Genomic DNA, 23,110 nt, shown 5'->3' with positions numbered 1-23,110 from the left:
TAGGACTGAACCCCCTGAACCTCTCTCCTCTGACTATTCCTCGGATGGATCAGAGTTATCAGACCATCAGGAAGGACCATACTCACCTTATGAGGATTCAGATGCAGAAGACTCCATTCCTTCTGCCTCCCCCCCAGAAGAATTTTCATTTGGGGAAACTCTACACTCAATGAGGGAACACTTCCAATGGCAGGGTCAGGATTTTTCTGATTCTAGGAAAAGGCTAAGGACTTTTTTACACTTACCACAGCATAGGCCTTTAGCCATACCACCTGTACTATCAGTTGTTGATGATGCATACAGTGATGCCAGTTCTGCCCCTGATTCTCTTCCCCCGGCCCCTGCCAAACCTGACAGATATTACAGGGTCCCGGATTCTCACTTCCACTTGTATAAGGCCCACGCTGCAGACCCAGAAACCATTTCTCAGGGCCCTAAGGGTGTTGCAGCTGCCTCTGCAAAAAAACCCCTACCCTCTGCAAGAGAACCAAGCGGATTAGAGACATGGAGTAAACCGGTTTATACATCTGCTACCCTTTCTGCCAGGGCTTTAAACTGTCAATTTCACATGATACAGTACCAGGAATTTTTGTTAGATCAGCTGAATAAAAAGCTTTCCTCTCCTGAACCTTTAGACCGTAAGTCCCTTCAGGATTTGGTACACAACTCACAGCAGGTCAGTAATCATTTCTTAAAATGTGGCTATGATGCACTGGAGGCTTCATTTAGATCAGCTATGACTGGAGCAGTGATTCGAAGGCATGCCTGGCTAAAAGAGCAATCCTTGCCAGACCATGTTAAGTCTAAACTCCTAGATGCCCCTATGGAGAAACAAAGTTTATTTGGCTTCCCGGCACAGGAGGTTCTAAAGAAAGTGGAAGAAAAAGCAAAATCTGTGCAAACAGTCAAGGATTTTCTACAGGTCCAACCTCCGAGGTTCAGCAGAAATTGGCCTTCAAAGAATTGGTCCTTTCCAGACACCTCCAGAGCACAGAGAGGCAGAAATAGACGCCCAAGAGGCAGAGGTCAATCGGGTGCCTACAGGGGCCGTCAGTGGCAACCTGACAACCAGAGGAGTGCCGCCACAGCTACGACTACAACCACTTCCACAGGACAGACACAATGACTTGGCTCTGATTCCGCCTAACAGGGAACAACTGGAAGCACCCTTGGGCGGAAAGTTAGCATTATTTTCAAAAAACTGGCATTGCATTACAGGAGACAAATGGACTTTGCAAACAATAGACAAAGGCTACAGGTTTCACTTCCACACTTTACCAAAAAAGAGAGGAATGCCAAACCTTCCATCAAGCCAGAAGTCAGAGGCTCTAAAACAAATCATCAACTTACTAAGGATGAGAGCAATAGAAAAGGTACCATCTATGGAAAAAGGCCAAGGAATTTACTCCAGACTATTCCTTGTACCAAGAAAAGAAACTCAATGGAGGCCTATTCTCGACTTGTCCGCACTGAACACATATCTCATATTACCAAAATTCAAGATGCTGACCCTACAGCAACTTCTTCCCATGTTGGGCAAGGAGTCTTGGCTGGTGACTCTAGATCTCAAGGAGGCATACCTGCACGTCCCCATATGACCAGATTGCAGAAGACACCTCAGATTTCTTGCAGGATCAGAGCATTATCAATTCTCAGCATTGCCCTTTGGCTTATCTACTGCGCCCAGAGTATTCACGAAATGCCTGGCATCAGTAATTGCACATTGCAGGCTTCAGGGAATTCAAATCTATCCATACCTGGACGACTGCCTAATACAAGCGGACAACAAGACAAAAATAATAAAGGATTTGACCTATGTCATACAACTGCTGCAAGCCTTGGGATACACAGTCAACACACAGAAGTCAAGACTAGTGCCATCCCAAAGGATAACATTTTTGGGTGCAGAACTGGACACAATAACTCAGATGGCTTTTCTCACAGAAGAAAAACAAAAGCAACTTCCAGTATACTTCATGGCATTGACAAGACAAACTCAGCTTACTGCAAGGAAAGTCCTGCAGGCCCTGGGTTTCATGGCATCCTGCATAATCTTGATCCCACATGCCAGACTGCATATGAGAAAATTACAATGGTGCCTAAGGAATGTATGGTCTCAACACAGACACAGTCTAGAAACCATGATACCAATCATTCCATGCCTGAAGCAAGAATTCCTGTGGTGGGCTCAGGCCTGCCAGACCAACAGAGGGTTGCCTTTCCACAAACCACAACCAAAGCAGACCATCACCACGGATGCCTCAGACCTAGGCTGGGGGGGCACACATGGAAGACAAGTGTATCCAAGGCCTATGGTCCCAAGACCAGCTGAATCTACATATAAATCTAAAGGTGATGCTGGCAGTGAAGTATGCAATCGAGGCATTCAAATCATTCCTCCAGCAAGGACATCTGCTGATAAGGACGGACAATACCACAGTCATGTGGTACATCAACAAACAGGGAGGCACGCATTCCTACCTTCTATGCCGGATGGCAATGGATCTGTGGAACCTAGGCCTGAATCTCAACATTCAACTGCAGGCCAGATTTGTACCAGGAAAAGAAAACTCACTAGCAGACAGATTAAGCAGAACTACCACGGATGCTCACGAATGGATGCTGCATCCAGACATCTTCAAAACCATAACAAAGACATGGGGAATGCCAGAGATAGACCTGTTCGCCTCCCCACTCAACCACCAACTGAAGAAATTCTGCTCAAGAGAATACCACCCACAAGCCTGGAGGGTGGACTCCCTTTCTTTCAGCTGGAAGGCCCTGACAGTTTATGCCTTTCCACCTCTCACATTGCTGTACAAAGTTCTACTGAAGATCAGGGAGGAACAGCCAAAGGTAATTCTGATAGCTCCAGACTGGCCAAGGCAGCATTGGTACTCACTACTGAGAAGCATGTCTCGGACGAACTCATGGCCTCTACCTCTATGGCCCTTACTTCTAACACAGAACAACTACAAGACCCTGCATCCAAACTTGAAAACACTGCAGCTAACTGCCTGGAAAATTGCATAAAGCAAAACCAACCTGTTTTATCTCAGAGGGTCAAGGACATTATCCTGGAGGCTCGCAGACCCTCCACAAGGAAAACATACTCAGCCAAATGGAAGAGATTCCTTATTTGGAGTGCATCAAAGGGAACAGATGTCACACCGGCAAACCTAGCACACATCCTAGAATACTTAGCAGAACTGTTCCACGATGGCCTGTCCTATTCTTCCATTAAGATTCATGCTTCAGCAATTTCAGCAGAGTACAACATGGATCCTCCTATCTTCTCTCAACCTGTCCTCAGACAATTTCTAAGAGGGATCAAAAATGTAACACCTCCAAGGAAACCACCTCTACCTGCATGGGATCTCAATTTTGTGTTGGAAAAATTAACACTTCCCCCTTTTGAACCAGCAGCATCAGCAGACTTACAGTTCTTATCTTGGAAAACTGCCTTCCTTCTAGCAATCACTTCAGCAAGAAGGGTATCCAAGTTACAGGCCTTAATGGCAGTGCAGCCTTTCCTTATCTTTCACCAGGATAGAGTGTCTCTGAGAACCAATCCTATTTCATGCCAAAGGTGGTATCCAGAGTATCCTTGAACCAAGCTATTTACCTACGTTCTTCCCTAACCCACAGAACAGGGGGGAAAAACTACTGCACACCTTGGATGTACACAGACAACTGCGCTACTATCTGGACAGAACTAAGACCAACAGAAAAACTGACCAGCTTCTGGTAGCATATGCAACAGGAGTGCAAGGAAAAGCAATTTCCAAACGGACAATTTCAAAATGGATAGGAAATTGCATTCGATTCTGTTACTCTTTTCATGGAAAGACAACTCCTGAAAATATCAGGCCTCACTCCACAAGAGCTACAGCCACCACTACAGCTTTCCTACGAGGAGTGGCTACCAAAGACATTTTAGAAGCTGCTACTTGGAGCTCCGTGCATACATTTGCCAAGCATTACAATCTTCCTTTATACTCCAGATCCCGAGCAGGTTTTGCAACTGCAGTTTTACAAGGGATTTTAACTACACCATCATTATCTTAGTGCCTCCTCCCCCAGTTTGGCTATGGTATTCTACCCATATGTTATGACTGCAGATGCATCCTTGAAGGACATAGTACAGTTTTGTACCTACCATAAATGTAGATGTCCGATAGGTATGCATCTGCAGTCAGGATTACCCACCCTCCTTCCCCTCTGTGGTATTCCTAGGGTACTTACCCCTCTCTTAGCTAGCTGGGGGAATCTATTATGGTGTATTTGTTTGCATGTATATATGTATATATACTTTTTTATTTCTACTGTTTGGAATTTTCTACTTTATCCAAATTTAGCCTTCCTAGAGGGCACCTGGCATCTGGGGCAAGAAACACTGAGGAAAATGGCGTCGGCTGATGCCTTTATACCCCAGGAGCTATGACGTCGAGTGAAGTGCGACGTCAGCCGAGGCCAGACCCAGACTTTGGAATCCGGCCGACAGAAGGGCTGCCTGAGGCAGGACAACCCATATGTTATGACTGCAGATGCATACCTATCGGACATCTACATTTATGGTAGGTACAAAACTGTACTTTCTTTGCCACAGTTCATATGTTCATTTTTCAAGCTTACAGTTGAAGTTCTGGGCTATTTTTGTACAACAGAATGAAGGTACTTTCCAGGAAGGAAGAGAGATCCATCTTTATATTAATATGCAACAGTGTGCAGTAGAGTCATATTTACATTGAATTAAGTTATCCTAATTTTGACTCTCATTTTGCTTTCAAGCTTCATTCTGTTCTGCAGACTTCCTGCTGAATCCATTAGATCCGTTGAATGCTTCCAAAATAAAGATAAAAATTGCAGACCTTGGTAATGCTTGCTGGGTGGTAAGTGCCGTCTTTTTTTTCCTTTAGTCTTTAAGCAGATTTTTTAAGGTTAATTTAAGTTATCCAAATGCCATACAAAGGCAAGAAGGCAGAAAAAACAGCTTTTATTACCTAGTGTCTTGGCAACTAAAGCCTTCTAGAAGAACCAAACAGCAATAACAATCAAACATATGTAATAAATTCAGCACCAGTTATCATCAATTTACATTTAAAGACACGTTTACATAAAAGTAACACTTCCCTTTATAGTTTACAATTGCAGGGTCTGTAATTTGTACCTACTGTTTTCCATCATGGGATTATATTGTGATTGATTTGTTTAGATTGTATAGAAAATTACAATTGAGATTATTCAATCCTTAACAAAGGACATAGCGATTTTAATAGTTTTAATACAGCATTTGAGAAATTTAATGGTAGTGATACTTGGCTACTTGCTCTATCAGTTTATTCAATTGATAGTGAATTATCTACAGAACAGTGTTATAACACATTAGCTAACGGTTATGAGTATATTCTAACGCCAAAGTTTAGAAATAAGTTTGCTTATTCCAGCCGGAAGTAATACAGCTGTAAATGTTTTGAAAAGTGCGCAAAAGTGAATTGTGGTCTGTTGTTTAACAACACATTAGGTCACAAAGCAATTTAATTTGACACAACATGAATGGAATGCTTTGCCGTGGTTAAAATTGATGAAGCATGTTAGTTGTGTGTAAAGCAGATAAAGGGAGCAGTGTGATTAGTGACGGATAAAACACAGTACATCAGTACACATAATACTTTACTGAATGTGTCAAGTGACTGAGTTAGTTAATTATACTATGTACGATGAGTATAATCAGGAGTTGTGTTCTTTGTTGAAAAGGGGATTACAGATGGGATTTCTTTGATACTGACTTTAAAGATCTGGATGTAAAGTTTCCAAGTCATCCTATTTTTATGCAATACCCAAGATCTTTATTTATGTTTGTAATCCTTCGGATCATCCTGATGTTCTTCGTGTTTCACTGTTGCAGTCATTACCTTTGGGTAATCTGCTGGCAGGTTGCCCTCAGTCGGCCAGAATATCAAAGTCTGGGTCATGCGTCCGTTGCTATCTCCTCTTCCATGACGTCAGGTCATCAGGGGTATAAAACATGCAGCCAACGCCATTTTATTCAGTCTTTCTTGCCGCATGGTGCACGAAGCAGAAGCAGTTCGCAAGTGCCGGTCGGCTGACTCCTGAAATTTTCGCATTCGAGTTTCAGAACCGAAGTCAACTAAAGCTAAGTACCCTGTTGGGGAAACTTTTTCTTGATCCTTACCGATGTCAGTAAAAGTTAATAATTGCATTACTTGTGGGAAGCAAATACCTCATAAGGATTTTCATTTGTACTGTATTCCTTGCCTAGGCCGAGATCATAACGTGCCTCGCTGTCGGTTTTGTGCTAGATTTAACCAACGCACTATTAACTGTCGGTATATTTTTGCATCAAAATATTTTGGATCCAGATTTAATTACCCTGAAATGTCATCGGTTAGCAATCCGACTACCGGAGTTCACAAAAAAATGCAAAGAAAAAGACAGAGACAGACCGTCGAGGTCCAAAACTGACGACAAAGCTTCTCCTAAGCCAGAAGCCGGTTCGCTGGTACTCAGTGAGGCGCTTTCACAGCCCCTGATACCCGCTACTTTTGAGTCACAGGCCTCTACTAAGACCCATGCGGAGTCCGGTATGAGGCGAGATTCTCAGAGTATTGAACCCGCGGATGTCTCTCCCTTGGATGAGTCCGGAGCCGCTGAGCAGGCACTGGCTTCTGAGGGTGTTTTCAGGCCTCGACATTTTTATATAAAACCAACGCCAGCTTCAAAAACAAGATCAAAATCATCTTCTAAGTGTAAAAAACCGATGCATGAGCCACGTGCTCAGGCCCCTATGCCTAAAAAACAGATGATCAAAATGGCAGAGGACTTAATTACCTTGAACAGGGGTTCCCAACCCCAACCCCCCCCCCCCTGCTAAGAGGCCTAGGCAAGACACTGATTATGAATCTTCAGATCAGGTTTCCATTTCTTCTGATTCCTCTTCTGATCAGGGATTTTCTATACCACCCTATGAGGATTCTGATGCAGAAGAATCCATCCCATCTGCATCTCCTCCTGTGGATTATTCTTTTGAAGAAACCTTGCATACTTTAAGGGAATATTTTCATTGGGAGAATCAGGATTTCTCTGAATCAAAAAAGAGGCTTAGGGATTTCCTTCTTCCTCAGCATTGGCTTTTGGCTATGCCTCCTGTATTAGACATTGTTGATGTGTTGTCGGTATCAAGCATGGCTCCTGATTCCCTAAATCTGGCTCCTAGTAAGCCAGACAGATATTACAGGGTTCCTGACTCCCACAAATGTCTATTTAATAATCCTGCTGCTGATCCTGAAACTATCTCACAGGGTCCCAAAGGTGTAAAGGCCTCTACAGCCAAAAATCCTACCCCCTGTGATAGAGATTCCAGGGCGCTGGATAGATGGCGAAAGAAGGTTTATACGTCTGCAACCTTGGCAGTTAGGGCCTTAAACTGCCAGTTTCATATGCTTAAATATCAACAGCATGTTATGGGCTTATTGAAACAGAAAATTATGTTGATTTCTGATTGTGTGGAAAATAAAGAATTACAGGAATTATTGCATGCAGCAGAACAGGTTGGAAAACATACTTTGCAATGTGGTTTTGATTCCTTGGAGGCCTCTTGCAGGGCCGCAGTTACTGCATCTGTGATTAGAAGGCATGCCTGGCTCAAGGAGCAAAATCTGCCTGATCATGTTAAAGCTAAATTGTTGGATGCCCCTTTACAGCATGATACTCTGGTAATAAGGCAGAAGTGGTTTTCAAGAAAATGGAAGACAAAGCTAAATCTATGCAAACTGTAAAAGATTTCTTACAAGTGCAGCCACCCAGATTCAGTAGGCACTGGCCTACTAAAAAATCGGTCCTTTCTGGTGTCCAACAGAGCCTCTCAAGGCAAATCCAGACACTCAAAAGGCTCTAGATACCAATCACAGGGTTCTTACAGGTCAAAGCAATGGGGTGCCTCCAACTCCGAATCTGGAGGAAACAAAACACAACCCTACAGTAAGCAGTCTCAGTGACTTCCCTCTACCATCACCAAGCACTTATCTTTTAGTAGCCCCCTTGGGGGGAAAATTAGCACTTCATGCTCAAAATTGGCAATTACCCAGGACAAGTGGGTATTAAACATAGTATCCCAGGGGTACAGATTTAATTTCCATACTTTGCCAATTTCAAATGGTTGGCCAGACCTGCCACAAAATCAATGGGCAGAGGCTCAGAAACAAGTTACGTCCCTCATGGATATGGGGGCTATTCAGCCAGTACCAGAACAGGAAAAAGGACAAGGTTTTTATTCAGGACCGTTCCTGGTACCCAGAAAAGACAATGCCTGGCTAGTGACTCTAGACTTAAAAGCGGCATACCTGCATATCCCAATAAGGGAATTGTGCAGAAGATACCTCCGCTTCAAGGCAGGTTTTATGCATTACCAATTCTCTGCACTGCCCTTTGGCTTATCTACTGCACCCATGGTCTTTACAAAGTGCCTGGCACCAGTAATTGCATTTTGCAGACAAAGAGGCATACAAATCTATCCTTACTTGGATGACTGTCTCATTCAAGCAGAGAACAAGGACATTCTTCTTCAACATCTGGCATTTGTAAAATGGCTTCTAACATGCCTAGGATACACAATAAACGAAAAGAAATCACAACTGGTACCCTCTGAAAAAATTACATTCCTGGGTGCAAGCTTGAATACAACTGCCCAGATGGCTTACCTTATGCCAGACAAAGGCAACTGACTATATACTTCAAACAGATGGCAACAAAAACCCAGTTATCTGCAAGACAAATTCTGCAGGCTTTGGGGTTCATGGCATCCTGCATTCTACTAATTCCATATGCAAGACTGCATATGAGGAAACTTCAGTGGTATCTAAAAAGTTTATGGCATCAACATTGTCACAGTCTGGAAACAATGATTCCTCTCATTCCCTGCCTACAACAGGAGTTTCTTTGGTGGGCAGGGACATGTCACCAAAAGAAGGGACTGTCATTCACTCTACCCCCTGCCACCCAAACCCTAACTACAGATGCATCAGGCTTTGATTGGGGGGCCCACCTGGCAGGGAGATGCATTCAGGGAATGTGGAACCCAAAACAAATGCATCTGCTTATCAACCAGAAAGAGATGCTAGCTGTTCAGAATGCCCTGACAGCCTTTAAGGACTTACTTAATCCAGGACAACTACTGATAAAGACGGACAACACCATGGTTATGTGGTATATAAACAAGCAGGGGAGTACACATTCCTACCCCCTTTGCAGATTAGCCATGGCATTGTGAGACACAGCTTTGACTTACCAGGTACATCTTCAAGCTCAATTCCTGCCAGGAAAACAAAACACTCTGGCAAACGACCTAAGTAGAAATCTTATGGACCCTCACGAGTGGAAACTGGATCCACAACTCTTCAGCATGGTAACACAGAAATGGGGGAGCCCAGACATAGATCTATTTGCCTCACCCCAAAATTATCAACTGGACAAATTCCGCACAAGGACTTATCACAGACAAGCATGGAAAGTGGATGCCCTATCCTTCAGTTGGAAAAACCTATCAATCTATCCTTTCCTCTGCCTCTTATCCCCAAGGTCTTACTAAAGGTCAGACAGGAAAAACCAAAAATGATCCTAATTGCTCTGGACTGGCCTGCCAGCACTGATACCCAATTCTAAGGATTATGTCACAACTCCCTCCTTGGTACTTGCCTCAAATACCTCATCTACTGTCTCAGCAGAACAATCAAATTCTGCACACTCAGCTCCAAACTCTGAACCTGGCAGCATGGCTGATCATGTAGTTATTCAAACACCTCTCAGTAAATTTGTGATGGATGTAATTTTGGAAGCTAGAAGACGTAGTACTAGAAAATCTTATGCTGATAAATGGAAGAGATTCTGTGCTTGGAACCAACCACAAGGAACGGACACAGCAAAACCAAATATTCCTCAGATTTTACAACACTTGACTGAGATGCTTGACAAGGGCTTATCTTTTATTTCAATAAAAATCCATGCCTCTGCCATCTCGGCCCATCACAACACGGAGCCTCCCATCTTTTCTCATCCTCTGCTAAAACAGTATCTTAGAGGGGCCAAAAATTTAAGGCCTCCCATTAGATCACCAACTCCTGCATGGGGCCTCAATTTTGTGCTGGAAAAACTCACCCTGCCTCCTTTTGAACAAGCAGCTACTGTGGATATAAAGTTTTTATCTTGGAAAACAACTTTCCTTTTGGCAATCACTTCAGCAAGAAGGGTTTCAGAACTACAGGCCCTCATGGCTGTGGTGCCTTTTATTATGTTTTACCCGGGCAGATTGTCCCTCGGGACCAATCCTTCCTTTATGTCTAAGGTGGTATCCAGTGTGGCTCTTAACCAAACTATTCACCTGCCAATATTTTACCGAAATCCGCAGAACAAGGGGAGCGGATTCTGCATTCATTGGACGTACACAGACAACTAAGATTCTACTTAAACAGGACCAAATCTCTAAAAGTCTGAGCAACTACTAGTGGCATTTGCTGCAGGATCAGAGGAGAAGGCTATATCAAAGCAGACTATTTCTAAGTGGTTAAGCCACTGCATTCATTTCTGCTACTTGCATCATGGTAAGCCAGTGCCCAAGGGAATCGGGTCACATTCCACCAGGGCTGCTTCTACCTCAGCAGCCTTTCTCAGAGGAGTTCCAACCAAAGACATTCTAGAAGCTGCTACTTTTTGCTTTGTTCATACTTTTACAAAGCATTATCATTTGCCTCCCTTCTCTAAATCCAGGGCAGGCTTTGCCACTGCAGTTCTGCAGGGCCTTATAGCCGCTCTTAATGCTATTTAGTTCCATCCTCCCATCCATAGTTTTGGGATTCTACCCAAATGTAATGACTGCAACAGTGAAACACAAAGAACACAGTACAGTTGTGTACTTACCATAAATGTAGATGTTCGAGTGTATTCACTGTTGCAGTCTGGGTTACCCACCCGCCATCCCCCTTTTTCTAGAACTTCTCTTTCCTTCGCTATATTCTAAAGACTTTGTGGTGTATTTGCTTTTAGATGAAGGTAAAGTTTATGTTGCAAAAAGTGCATTTACATATATATTGCTGTTTATATATATATATATATATATATATATATATATATATGTATATGTATATATTTTTTTGCTTCCCATTTGGGGGACACCTGACATCTGGGGCAAGAAAAACTGAATAAAATGGCGTTGGCTGCATGTTTTATACCCCTGACGTTATGGAAGAGGAGACAGCAACCGACGCAGGACCCAAGACTTTGATGTTCAGTCCGACTGAGGGCAACCTGCCAGCAGATTACCCAAATGTAATGACTGCAACAGTGAATACACTCGAACATCTACATTTATGGTAAGTGTACACAACTGTACATTATTTCTGGTGTGGTTGGTTTTGGTGAAAGAGTTGGCTTTTTGTTGGATAGTATTTTGAAACAAAAAAAGTGGGTCAAACAAAATCTTTTGTTAAAAATGTTTCAGAGGTAGTGACTAGATTTATCGACTTCAGTTGTGTGATGGGTATTTTTGGTTGAGTTTGGCTGTAGTTCAGTTTGTATATTGTGGATATAAAAAGTGTACACACCCCTGTTAAAATGCCAGGTTTTTGTGATATAAAAAAATGAGACCACAATAAATCTTTTCAAAACTTTTCCCACCTTTAATGTCACCTATAATCTGTACAATTCATTTGAAAAACAAAACTGTTAGGGGAAAAATATAAAAAATAAAAAACGTACAATAAGCTGGTTGCATATGTGTGCACACCCTTAAAGTAAGATTTTGTTGAAGCACCTTATGATTTAATTACAGCATTCAGTCTTTTTGGGTAGGAGTCTGTCAGCATGGCACATGTTGACTTGGCAATATTTGCCCACTCTTCCTTGCAAAAGTGCTCTAAATATATTAGATTACGAGGGCATCTCTTGTGCACAGCCCTCTTCAGGTCAATCCACAGATTTTCTGTTGGATTTAGGTCTGGGCTGTGGCTGGGCCATTCCAAAACTTTAATTTTTCTTCTGGTGAAGCCATTCTTTTTTTGATTTGGATGTATGTTTAGGGTCATTGTCGTGCTGAAAGGTGAAATTCTTCTTCATCTTCAGCTTTCTAACAGACGCCTAAAGGTTTTGGGCCAAAAGTGACTGGTATTTGGAACTGTTCATAATTCCTTCCACCTTGACTAAAGCCCCAGTTCCAGCTGAGGAAAAGCAACCCCAAAGCATGATACTGCCACCACTATTTTTCACCGCTGGGATGGTGTTCTTTTGGTGATTGGAATTGTGGCCAAAAATTTCAACCTTGGTCTCATCAGACCATAACACATTTTCCGACATGCTTTTGGGAGACTTTATGTATTGTTTTGCAAATTTTAGTTGGGCCTGGATGTTTTTCTATGTAAGAAAAGGCTTCCATCTTGCATTTTTACCCCATAGTCCAGACATATGGAAAATATGGGAAATTGTTGTCACATGTAGTATACAACCAGTACTTTCCAGAAATTCCTACAGCTCCTTCAGTGTTGCTGTAGGTCTCTTGGCAGCCTCCCTGACCAGTTTTCATCTTGTCTTTTTATCAATTTTGGAGGGACGTCCAGTTCTTTGCAACATCACTGTTGTCCCATATTTTCTCCACTTTTTGATGACTGCCTTCACTGTGTTCCATGGTATATCCAATGCTGTGGAATTTTTTTTGTACCCTTCTCCTGACTGATACCTTTCAACAATGAGATCCCTTTGATGCTTTGTAAGCTGTCTGTGAACCGTGTCTTTTGCTGTAGCAGGCAACTGAGTAAATGTCAGGAAAATCCTACTAGGAAAGCTAAACTTTATTTGGAGTTAGTCAGAGTCTCTTTAATTGATGGCAGATGTGTACCCAAGAAGACTGAATGCTGTAATTAAATCAAAAGGTGCTTCAACAAAGTATTAGTTTAAGGGTGTGCACACTTACACAACCAGCATATTGTACGTTTTTTATTTTTTAAATAAACAGTGAAAATCACACCATGAGCAAACAAACTGTTAAACCAAAATGCAAGTATAAACACTAAAGAGAAAACAACAGTAAGACGCTCAGCTATCATAAAATGAGCACTTTAATCTACAGTATATCAATAACATCATAAAAAGCATTCACCAAAAATAAAATACAAATATGTAACCAACAAAAGCATGTAAACCAACATATCATACCGGGCCATCCCACATCATTTATGTAGACCTCTCTTGCTCAAAATAGGTTTAATAGAAACCATCACATTGAGTCCTGACCCCCTATCTGGCCTCAACTTCAAGGTCCACCAAAGCTCAGCCTCCTCAGTCCTATTCTCAATATTCCCAGTCTAACGCTCACCCATATAGTTTCTGTGGCTCTAAACTTAAAATCATGTTGACCACTATACCCTACAGCATACCTTGCTGACACATTCGCAGTGTTCCCAGTGCATATACTATACAGGTGTGCCCTCACATACTCCCTGAGGGTACGGTTCATCTTTCCAACATTAAACCATTGACAACAACCACACTGCACTAGGTACACTAAGTGTCTCATAGGACACGTGGCTGTAACCCTAAATCTAAAATCTTTGCCCGTATCAGGATGGATGAGCATATCATCAGTCACTATGTGCTGGCAGTACTTACATGAACCACATGAAAATGTGCCAAAATCACCACTCTGGCCACGAGTCTCCCTGTCTGGATAGTGAAGAATCCTCTTTAGGGACTTACAATTTCTATAACCAAAATTTGGAGCGTCACCCACCACTCTACAGACCTCATCTATAAGCAAAAGGGGCAAGTGCTTCTGAAACACCTGTTTGGTTCTATTAACATCACTAGTATATAACATGGGAACCTTCACTACAGTTTTACACTCCTTACTTAGTGGAGCTTCGTCCACATCATGCCCCCCCCCCTTCTCTTGGATGCCTGAGAAATATGGTCTAGCTCGTCCGTCCCTCAACACATCAACCTGTGTTGTTAAACACCCTCCTGGGGTGCATACTCCTCCTGTGGAGTACTGAATTTCTGTGGCAGTCCTTCCTGTAAAGACCAGTGTTAATGCATAGATCTGGTAACTTTGTTACAAGCACGTCTAAAAACTCTATAGACGTGTTCGAATACTTAACAGTAAACCTTAGGTACTCACTAGACCTATGTAGCTGTACGACAAAATCCTTCAAACACTCAGCAGTGCCAACCCACACCAAAAACACATCATCAATGAAACTGTGGTAGAATAGTACATTGAGTGAATAACTCCAAACCAAAGACCTCATCCATCTCCCACTGGGCCATTACAATGTTCGCATGGCTGTTAGCGAAGCAGAAACCCCATCGCTACGCCATGTTTCTGCCTATAGTACAGGCTATCAAATACAAAAACATTGTTCTCCAGGATGACATCCATAAACTCACAAATCAGGTCAATAAGTCTACAGTCATACTCGCTCTGTCTCAGTAAATATCTACGCATATATTCAACCCCCTGCAAATTGGATATGGCCATAAACAGCGACACAACATCCAGTGTGACTAATAAATAATCCCTAGGCATTCTATTAGATAAGTTCAAAAGTAGCAATTGCAGGGCTCCCACATCTTCTTTGGGGTGGGGTAGTATGTTGTGCATACCATTTTAAGACTTTGTACCTGATTGCAATGATGTAATCGTGCTATACGCACAGAACATGGGGGCTTTTGATGGTGCAGTCAAGTGAGTTATCTGTTTTTATTGGCTCTTTTTTTATATTTTTGTACTGCATTTAATGAACATTTTTGCTTATGCTGGGTATATGGTTTGAGGAAGCCACTATTATTTGGTGAAAGGACTTACCTACTTGTATTAAGACATTGATTAAAGTACTCGTTTTATGATAGCCGTGCATCTTACTGTTTTATTCTTGTTTTTTTATTTTTTATATTTTTCCCCCAACAGATTTGTTTTTCAAGTTGTACAGGTTATAGGTCACATTAAAGGTAGGAAAAGTTTTGAAATGATTTATTGTGGTCTCATTTTTTTATATCACAAAAAAATGGCATTTTAACAGGGGTGTGTACACTTTGTATATCCACTGTACCTCCATAGAACATACTAAGGTTATCAGGGTCACAACTCATTATTTAGATGAAGGTACAGTTGCTTTTGTATATTTTATCATTGTTGCTTTTATGTTTGGTTCATAATGCATTTAAATTTGGTGATAAATGGTTTGTTCAAAAGACAGACACTGCTGTCCCTTTTGCACTTTATTATGCAGATATTATGGCCAATTTTGAAATGGAATTTATGATAGATTAAGTTTTATGATTTTGTACCTGAATATGTTAGGCATATAGATGATTAGTTATTTTTATGCAAAGATGATAATAAAAACAAACTGCTGATTTTATTGAAAGGTTGAATGCAACTAGGGGCATACATTTTGATTATTCTATTAAGGAAAAAGTTTTTTTTTTTTATTTAACTTTAAAAGGAGTGAATGGACAAAATATTAAAGCTAAGTTGCATAGGAAAGTCACTTCAACTAACACATTTTACATGCTGCTAGTGCTCATTACCCACATTTAATTTGTTCATTATCGTTGGGTGAATTCATATGATTGAAAAGTAACATGACCAATGGCATGAGTCTGAATGTATTAATGGGCGATACATGACAAGTGCTGCTATCAGAAGTTATTCTGTTTAAATTATTCAGGATAGTATAAACAAAGTTTTAGGAGGAGGTGCTAATGTAAATATGAGATTAGATTGTATGATGTGAAAGATGAGATTGAAAATTATGTTAGTCAAGAGAAGCTGTATTTTATAACCTAATATATAACATTTACTTTGATGTTTGTTGATGCAATCAAAACGAATTGGCACATATTTTGTGTGATTCCAAGTTGAGAGAGAGAACCAAGATTCACCATTATTTCCTATATTAGAGGTTTAAATTTGTTTGAATTGTTGTATAAAATATAGGGGGATTGGTCTACAGTGAAGAGAATGTGGATGTTTAAATGCGATAATTGAAATGTGTGGAAGCATGTGTTGTGTGGACAAGAATGGTTTGTTAATAGAAAAAGACACTGCTTGTGGGATTTTTTTCCTGTTATTTTACCAAAGTGGTGTATACCATTTGTTGTAATAATGAATTTCTAAAAATGGTATAATAGACAAACAAAAAGACAAGTAAAAGTGAGGATTTAAGAGCATTTTTTTCCAATAATAGGAATAGAAATGTGATTAGCTCAGTAGCCATACATGTTGTGGACTTTCATAACAGCAAGACATCAGATTTTGGTTTTTGTGTCCATGCCAATGTTAAATTGTTTAGGGATGATAATCATGTGAGTTGTTTAAACACCTTAGAAGCTAGATTTATTCTAAAATTTAAAGCTATGGCACCAATGGATGTAAACAGTGGAGTAGTTTGTTAGTGTTAGATGTGAAGGGAAGTGTTAACTTTTATGGACATGTGCCTTTAAATGTAAATTGATGCTAATTGATTTTTTGACTGTTGCGGTTTGGTCCCCCTGGAAGGCTTTAGTTGCCAAGGCACTAGGCAATACAATCCATTTTTACTACCTTATTGCCTTTTTTATGGTGTTTGGATAATGTTTTTCGTCAGAATCACTTCATTAAATAAATACATTCATAACACTTAAGTGGGCTTAATTAATAGCAAAGGACTGTTAATCATTTTCAACCTTCATTTTTCTTGTGTTCTGTGAATTCTTTTTCTTTTTAACTTTTATATTGAACTTTGTATGCTTTAGTATGCTTAAAACTATTTATCCTCAAGAGTAGGTGTGTGTGTGTGCGTGTGTGCGCGCGCGCACATAATCTTATAAAAATAGGTGTTAACTCTTTATACTTTTTAAAAAAATACTCTTGTATACTAATTTTTTCTTGTTTTGTTTTAACATGAAAGTGTCTTTGATTTGGGATTGAGGAACTATGGGTTTTGTTTATGAGCACCACCATTTTAAGCAAGGGTGCAGAGGATGCTTATTTGGGCCTTAGGAGATCATGTGCAGAACATTGTGCAATTATAAATTCTTCTACTACGTAGAAGAAATGGAAAGTTGTTCCATTGGTTGAACCGACTTTAGAAGTTCCTGTTAACAGTTTGGGTAGGAAGACTGATTCCTGCAGATTGTTTTCAACCAGACTTTGCCATGAAGAGACACACAGTCAGCTACAAACTAAACTGGGGACACCACAGAGTGCATACTTCAGAACCCGTTCTAACCCAGTTCAAAAAAAAATCTAAAACAGTACTTTAAAAGGCAATGGCTGTGTCCTTGCTCTAACCCTGACTAACTCTGGCAGTATAAACATGTGCTAAAGAGGTCTTTTGGCCATCCCTACCAAATCAGATTTATATATGACAGAATGAATGACTTTTATCCTATGTATTGTATTTGTAACAGTGTTTTAACTTGTTTAATGTAACAGTTTTTCTGTATGTATGTATGGAGCTTTTCTCCCTGGCCTCCACTGAAAATGGATATGTATCTAGTTGGGCTATCCCAGTCAACAAATGTAAAATAAAATAAATCTTTTAAGAATAGATAATTGTATGAATGTGGATGTTAATAGTCATAGCACTGTTACATTATAGCAAATTGTTGCTTAAAACTACCAGAGCTGAAATACACTTTTAGTAACCACACTTGTTTTTAGGGAGGACCTTTGCAACAGTATGGAAAATGTGCATTCCTCTTAGCCATCTTCCATCCTTTGCTGCTTTGCTTTTTTGTAACTCTTTGTGCGCTTCCTTGATTTGAAAGCGATGTCTGTCTTGTGCTGGAGAAGCAGTTAAATTGTTGGGTTGTGATTTTGCTTAGGAAATCAGGCCTGTCCTATACAGTCTTCATTTCCTACTACTGCAAACTAGTAATTGTGCCACTGAGTGTTGTTCTTGTTAGTCATATGGTTGATTCATTCCTCCTTTCATATTGAAGAGTATGATCTTTATTTTATTGTTACTTTGAACATTATTAGAAAATATTTCTGACAAATGTTTGTGTGTCCAGCTTGTGATCTGTATATGTTTGTCTTTTCGGCTTTTCCTGGTCTGTTAGTTTATTTATTGTTATTGTCTTTTGTTGCTAATGTTAGTGTTATTCCTTGTAGCACAGTTAACGTTGATAGCTCTAAAGCTGATCATATGAAATGTTTGTGGTCCACTGACTGTATCGAGAAATGTGAATATCATCTAAAACTTAGTTATAATAAGGAATCTGAAAGCTCTTGAGTCCATCTCTTAAAGAGAAGGAGAAAGAAAAAATGGAGAAGCAGGAGGCTAAGAAATAGGAGAAAGAGAATGTAGTAATTTGAAATTGTAGTAGTTCTAAAGCAGTGTATCAGGAAAAATGTCATACAAGTCTCTGTAAGGCAAGTACCCTTGATGACTCCTTCTACAAAAGACAGGAAAGCACTAAACTGGTGTCAGATAAAAACACAGAAAACGTAGTTGCTGATAACATTTAAAATTTGTCATCATAAATGTGTCTATAGTAATGGAGCTCCTATTTTCGAATGAACAGTCCTTACATTAACTTAATACAGCTAAGAACTAGGAACATTACTAAAAGTAACAAACTGTAATCAAGTCTAATTGGTTAGAAATGTTTCCAGAGAGATAAATTGTCTGTCTTGGAGTCTCAAAGGCCAGCTTGGGGGAGAGCTGCCGCTGTGAAGGAGCAACAGATTTACAAACTGCAGAAAATAGTTGTCCTGCTAAGAAGCTTTGCTTGGCAGCTGCCTGACTGAGCAGAAAGGATCCACATGATTGAGTTAAGAGGTAAAAATGTAGGAAATGGGACAAGAAATGTTAGTCTTCATAATTTCTGCAAGAATCACTGTCTCTCAGAATAATTTCCAGTACTGCTGAACACTGTAAACCATCAACAATGTGCTGCTAAATAGTTAAGAAAAGAGTATATGAAGCCCACCGTACAATAAGCAGGCATACCTGTCAACTGTACAAATTTTCACAGAATGTCCAAATTTTTTCCTCATATTTTTGGTCTGTTTATCATACAATCGTGGTTTTCTGGAAAATCATTGGCAAGTTATTCAGGGTTGAAGTCAGACAATAATGACAGACATTTCAGTTTCAGACTTCATACACTTCAGAAAATTATTGCTAATGCAAAATATATTATTCTGTCAACTTTCTAAGTCTGTAAGAGCAATAGTTAAATAGTGTCCCTATTTTTGAGCCTTTGTCCACCCATCATTTATGGTTTTGTATAGAATTCTTACTCCAAGAGGTTGAGAGATATGCAAGCAGGTCATTCCTCTGCAACCTGTGATGGACTGCTTAAGGGTGGCAGAGTAACATTTAGAATGTAATGATGAAGCAGCATGATATGGTAGTGAAGATCCCCATTTCTTACACAACATATAGTTCATACTCTGCTTGATCACATAGCAGCATCTGCACAGAAGTGCTTATGCATCTAAAAGGCAGAGTCCACTTTTCCAAAAATGTATTCTTATTTATTATTTGTTAGCTGGGATAGTCTCACTAGGCCAATGGCCTCTTTTCAGGGGAGAGCCAAAGTGGTATCTGTACTGACTAGGGGCAGGTTGGCAAGCGCACCATCAAAATTACCCTGTTTTTGATAAATGAAGTGGGATTTTTTTGCATCCATTTGAGCTACCACCACTGCAGGCAGATGTGACCTCAGTTTAGCATCTCATTATCTTAATAACAGAAAATGAATCTAAGCACATGGGGTGGAAGTAGAACCCACAGACTTCTAATCTTCCTGCATCAAGGGTGAGCATGTTACCTCTTTATCTACTACTCTGATCAATGGAGGAGGAACATTACTACATGCAGCAGCTGGACTTGTCCTTAGAAGTTTAGACTGTTGTAATGTATGTCCTTTCTATTTTCTTGGGTCCTCCCATCCAACACAGAATGTATCTCCTCTAAAATGGCCAGTATAATGAAAGGAATAAATACTTTTAATTGGATAAGCAAAGAAGATATATGATACAAACAATTTTAGTAAATTGTTGTAGGATAATAAAATCTAAGACCCTTGTTCAGAATAGAGATACCAGGGCACATCCTTGGGTGATAAACCTAGGAGTGATATTTGGTGGAGTATGTGGTAGCCACGTGACCTGCATAGCTTGTCCCAACTCGGCCTTAAAAATCTTTGTAGGATTGCTGTTCAGGCTTGACACTTGCAGAGTCAAGGGATGGGTCATATGCAGTGCCAGTCATGAAGCAGACAGATGTCCTTCTATTCTCATGTTGCAATATTCATTACAGTAGGGAGGTTGCTGCCTGCAGCACCAACTTCCAGCCAAGTCTTTGGAGCAGGAGGGTACGTGTGGTGTCCTTTGTCAGAGCCGTAAACTGACATAGGGTATAAAAGTGACGTCTGCACATACCCTCTTCAGAAATTTTCTGCCACAGTGAACATCGGATTCCTGTTCGCCAGTTTGTGAAGCAGATCATGTGTTCTCAGACAACCACTACACTCAACCGCTACAGATAAGTACCCTGTTGAGTTTTTCTTGTCTTTTGTTAGTTTCTAAGACATACATGTCCACTGTAAAGGGGAAGTGTGCTTGTGGGAGACAAATTCCTCACAAGGACATGAACGAAAAGTGCGTATTCTGTTTAGGCGAGGCCCAAGACCATACGTCCTGCCCCATTTGCAAATCCTTTTTACCTGAAACTCTCCACAGCCATCTGGCCGCACTAAAACTGCACTTAGAAAATCAAAGGCTCCGGCGTCTCTCACTTGGTATGGAAGGTGGAGTAAGCATGTCCGATGAGCCGCCACAGAAGAAGGCCAAGAAAATCAGGCCAGATTCCCATGCTGTGCCTCAGGCGTCCGGAGATATTCTTGAGGCAGATGAAAGCCCAAGAGTTTTTCAGACTTCCGTGGCTTTCCAACCAGGCCTGGGACCTTCGATGGAAGCTGGGATGGGGGAAACTATGAGTACGTCGGATGAGGTTATTCAGCCGTCAAATCCTGATGGCGGAGACTAACCACGGCTCATACACTCGGAAGGGCCTACTCTTTCCCTACCATCCACCCAGATATCGGCTCCTACACATACTCAGCCGTCTGCCCCTAGGAAGAGAAAAAAACTAAAGCATCCAGAGCCTCAACCTGTCTCTGGATGAAGTTTTCTCACAGAATCTTTTTTAAGGCATTCCAGGCCTTACAGACAACCACCAGCTGTTACTCCTTCAGGGCCCCCTTTAGAGATATCAGAGGAAGACCATTCCTCTTCTGAGGAATCACTGACCTATGGCTCAGAAATAGACTCTCTTAAGGATTTTATCCCACAGGAAGAGAATCATATCACTCCTGAGTTTCCTGAGGAAGACTTCACCTTTGGGGACACGATTTCCCTCGAGGGAACATTTTAAGCGGCAGGCCTCAGAGGTCTCTGACACTAAGAAAAGGTACTTTGACCTGCTGCAAATGGAACAAACATCCCCCTGTGCTGTGTCCCCTTTGCTTCCTTCCTTCCAAGATGCCTTCTTGGCTACTTTACAGGCCCCCATTTTCCCAACCACCAGCCTATAAACATCCTGACCATTTTTGCAAGGTTCCTCAGGACACCCATTTCCTGTTCAAGAACCCCCCTGCAGGCCCAGCAGTTATTGGAGTTTCTGCTGATAAAACATCCAGACAGTTACCTTCTGCTGCTCTCTACCCTACTGATAAAGACAGCAAATTCATGGACAGACTAAGGAAGAAAGTTTATACCTCCTCTACTCTGGCTATAAGAGCCCTGAACTTCTAAACACACATAGCTAGGTATGTCCTGGAAACCATTTCCAAGGCTACTACCCTCCTCTCTGAGTTTCTTGATTCATCTATAAAAACCCAACTTAACACCCTACTTTCTACAGCATCTCAGGTGACTAGGCACTCCATCAAGTGCAGTTATGATGCTGTGGAAGCCTCTTCAAAATCTGCTGCATCAGGTTCAGTGCTGAGGCGATATTCCTGGGTGAGACTTCAGCCACTTCCTATGGATGTGCAAACTAAACTGCTTGATGCCCCACTGGACAATAAAGCCCTATTTGGACAAGCTTCAGCAGAACTTCTTAAATACCTTCAAGAAAAAGGAAAGGAACTTCAAAACCTGAAGCATCTGCTGGTGTCTCCTATCCCCAGATATCACAGAATCTATACAGAAAGAACTTCCTTTGTCAGGAGACAGTCCTCCCACTCAGCACCTCTGCCAAGGGGACGTAAGCAACCTAGGAAAAGCTCTACTCCCACTCTTCCTTCCACCCCTTCGACGACTCCCTTTTTGGAGCCAGTCTGACCAAACCAGACCACCTTCACTGTGACTTCCAACTTCTAAGCCCAAACACCCTCCTATCCCTTTGTCTCACCCTCTCACTACATTCATGGTAGAAAATCACATCAGAAAACTGGGTCCTTTCCATCATTCAGAGGGGATACTTTGACTTGGTGGATGTTACACCCCTTCCAGGGGATTACTCAACCTCCCACCAAACCAAGCTCACCTTTTCCCCACCATCATTCAACAATTGCTAGCTCAGTGCACCATAGAGCAGGTACATTCCCCACAAAGAAACAAAGGTTTTTACTCCAGAATGTTTTGGGTACCAAGAAAAGATGGCCCATGGAGACCAGTTCTGGATTTATCCTTCATAAACCTGTTCCTCAAGGTACCCAGTTTCAAAACGATTACATTACCTTTGCTACTACCACTCATACCAGCACAGGCCTTCATGGTAGCTCTGGATTTGAAGGATGCCTACCTCCATATTCTTATACACCCAGATTACAGGAAATTCCTATGCTTTGCAGTAGGTTCCTGGCATTTTCAATTCTCTGCATTGCTTTTTGCACTGTCCACTGCTCCCTGAGTGTTCACAAAGTGTCTAGCACCCTTCATTGCTCACTGCAGAACACAGGGTATACAAATATACCCATATCTAGACCTATTAATTCTTCATCAGGACCATCAAGTCCTTCTATACCACCTACAACAGGTGATCTCCACCCTGACTCAGTTAGGGTTTACAACAAACAAGGAAAAGTCCCACCTGACACCCAGTCA

The 23,110-nt window shown here is 41.2% G+C and overlaps 1 protein-coding gene across 1 annotated transcript in view; it reads left to right on the top strand.

Moving 5' to 3' along the window:
- The window catches only part of SRPK3 (SRSF protein kinase 3), a 2,415,720-nt gene that overhangs the window by 1,251,986 nt on the left and 1,140,624 nt on the right, over positions 1–23,110 (top strand). The window contains exon 12 of the mRNA XM_044080110.1: positions 4,792–4,892. Within this exon, the coding sequence (XP_043936045.1) occupies positions 4,792–4,892 (101 nt within the window). The remainder of the gene's footprint in view (positions 1–4,791; positions 4,893–23,110) is intronic.

The sequence above is a fragment of the Protopterus annectens genome, chromosome 8.part0 (genome assembly GCF_019279795.1).
Source record: "Protopterus annectens isolate FY-2018-M chromosome 8.part0, PAN1.0, whole genome shotgun sequence".
NCBI classification, from domain to species: Eukaryota; Metazoa; Chordata; order Ceratodontiformes; family Protopteridae; genus Protopterus; species Protopterus annectens.
Note: the sequence above shows the minus strand (reverse complement) of the source record. Positions and strands in the feature narration are given on the sequence as shown.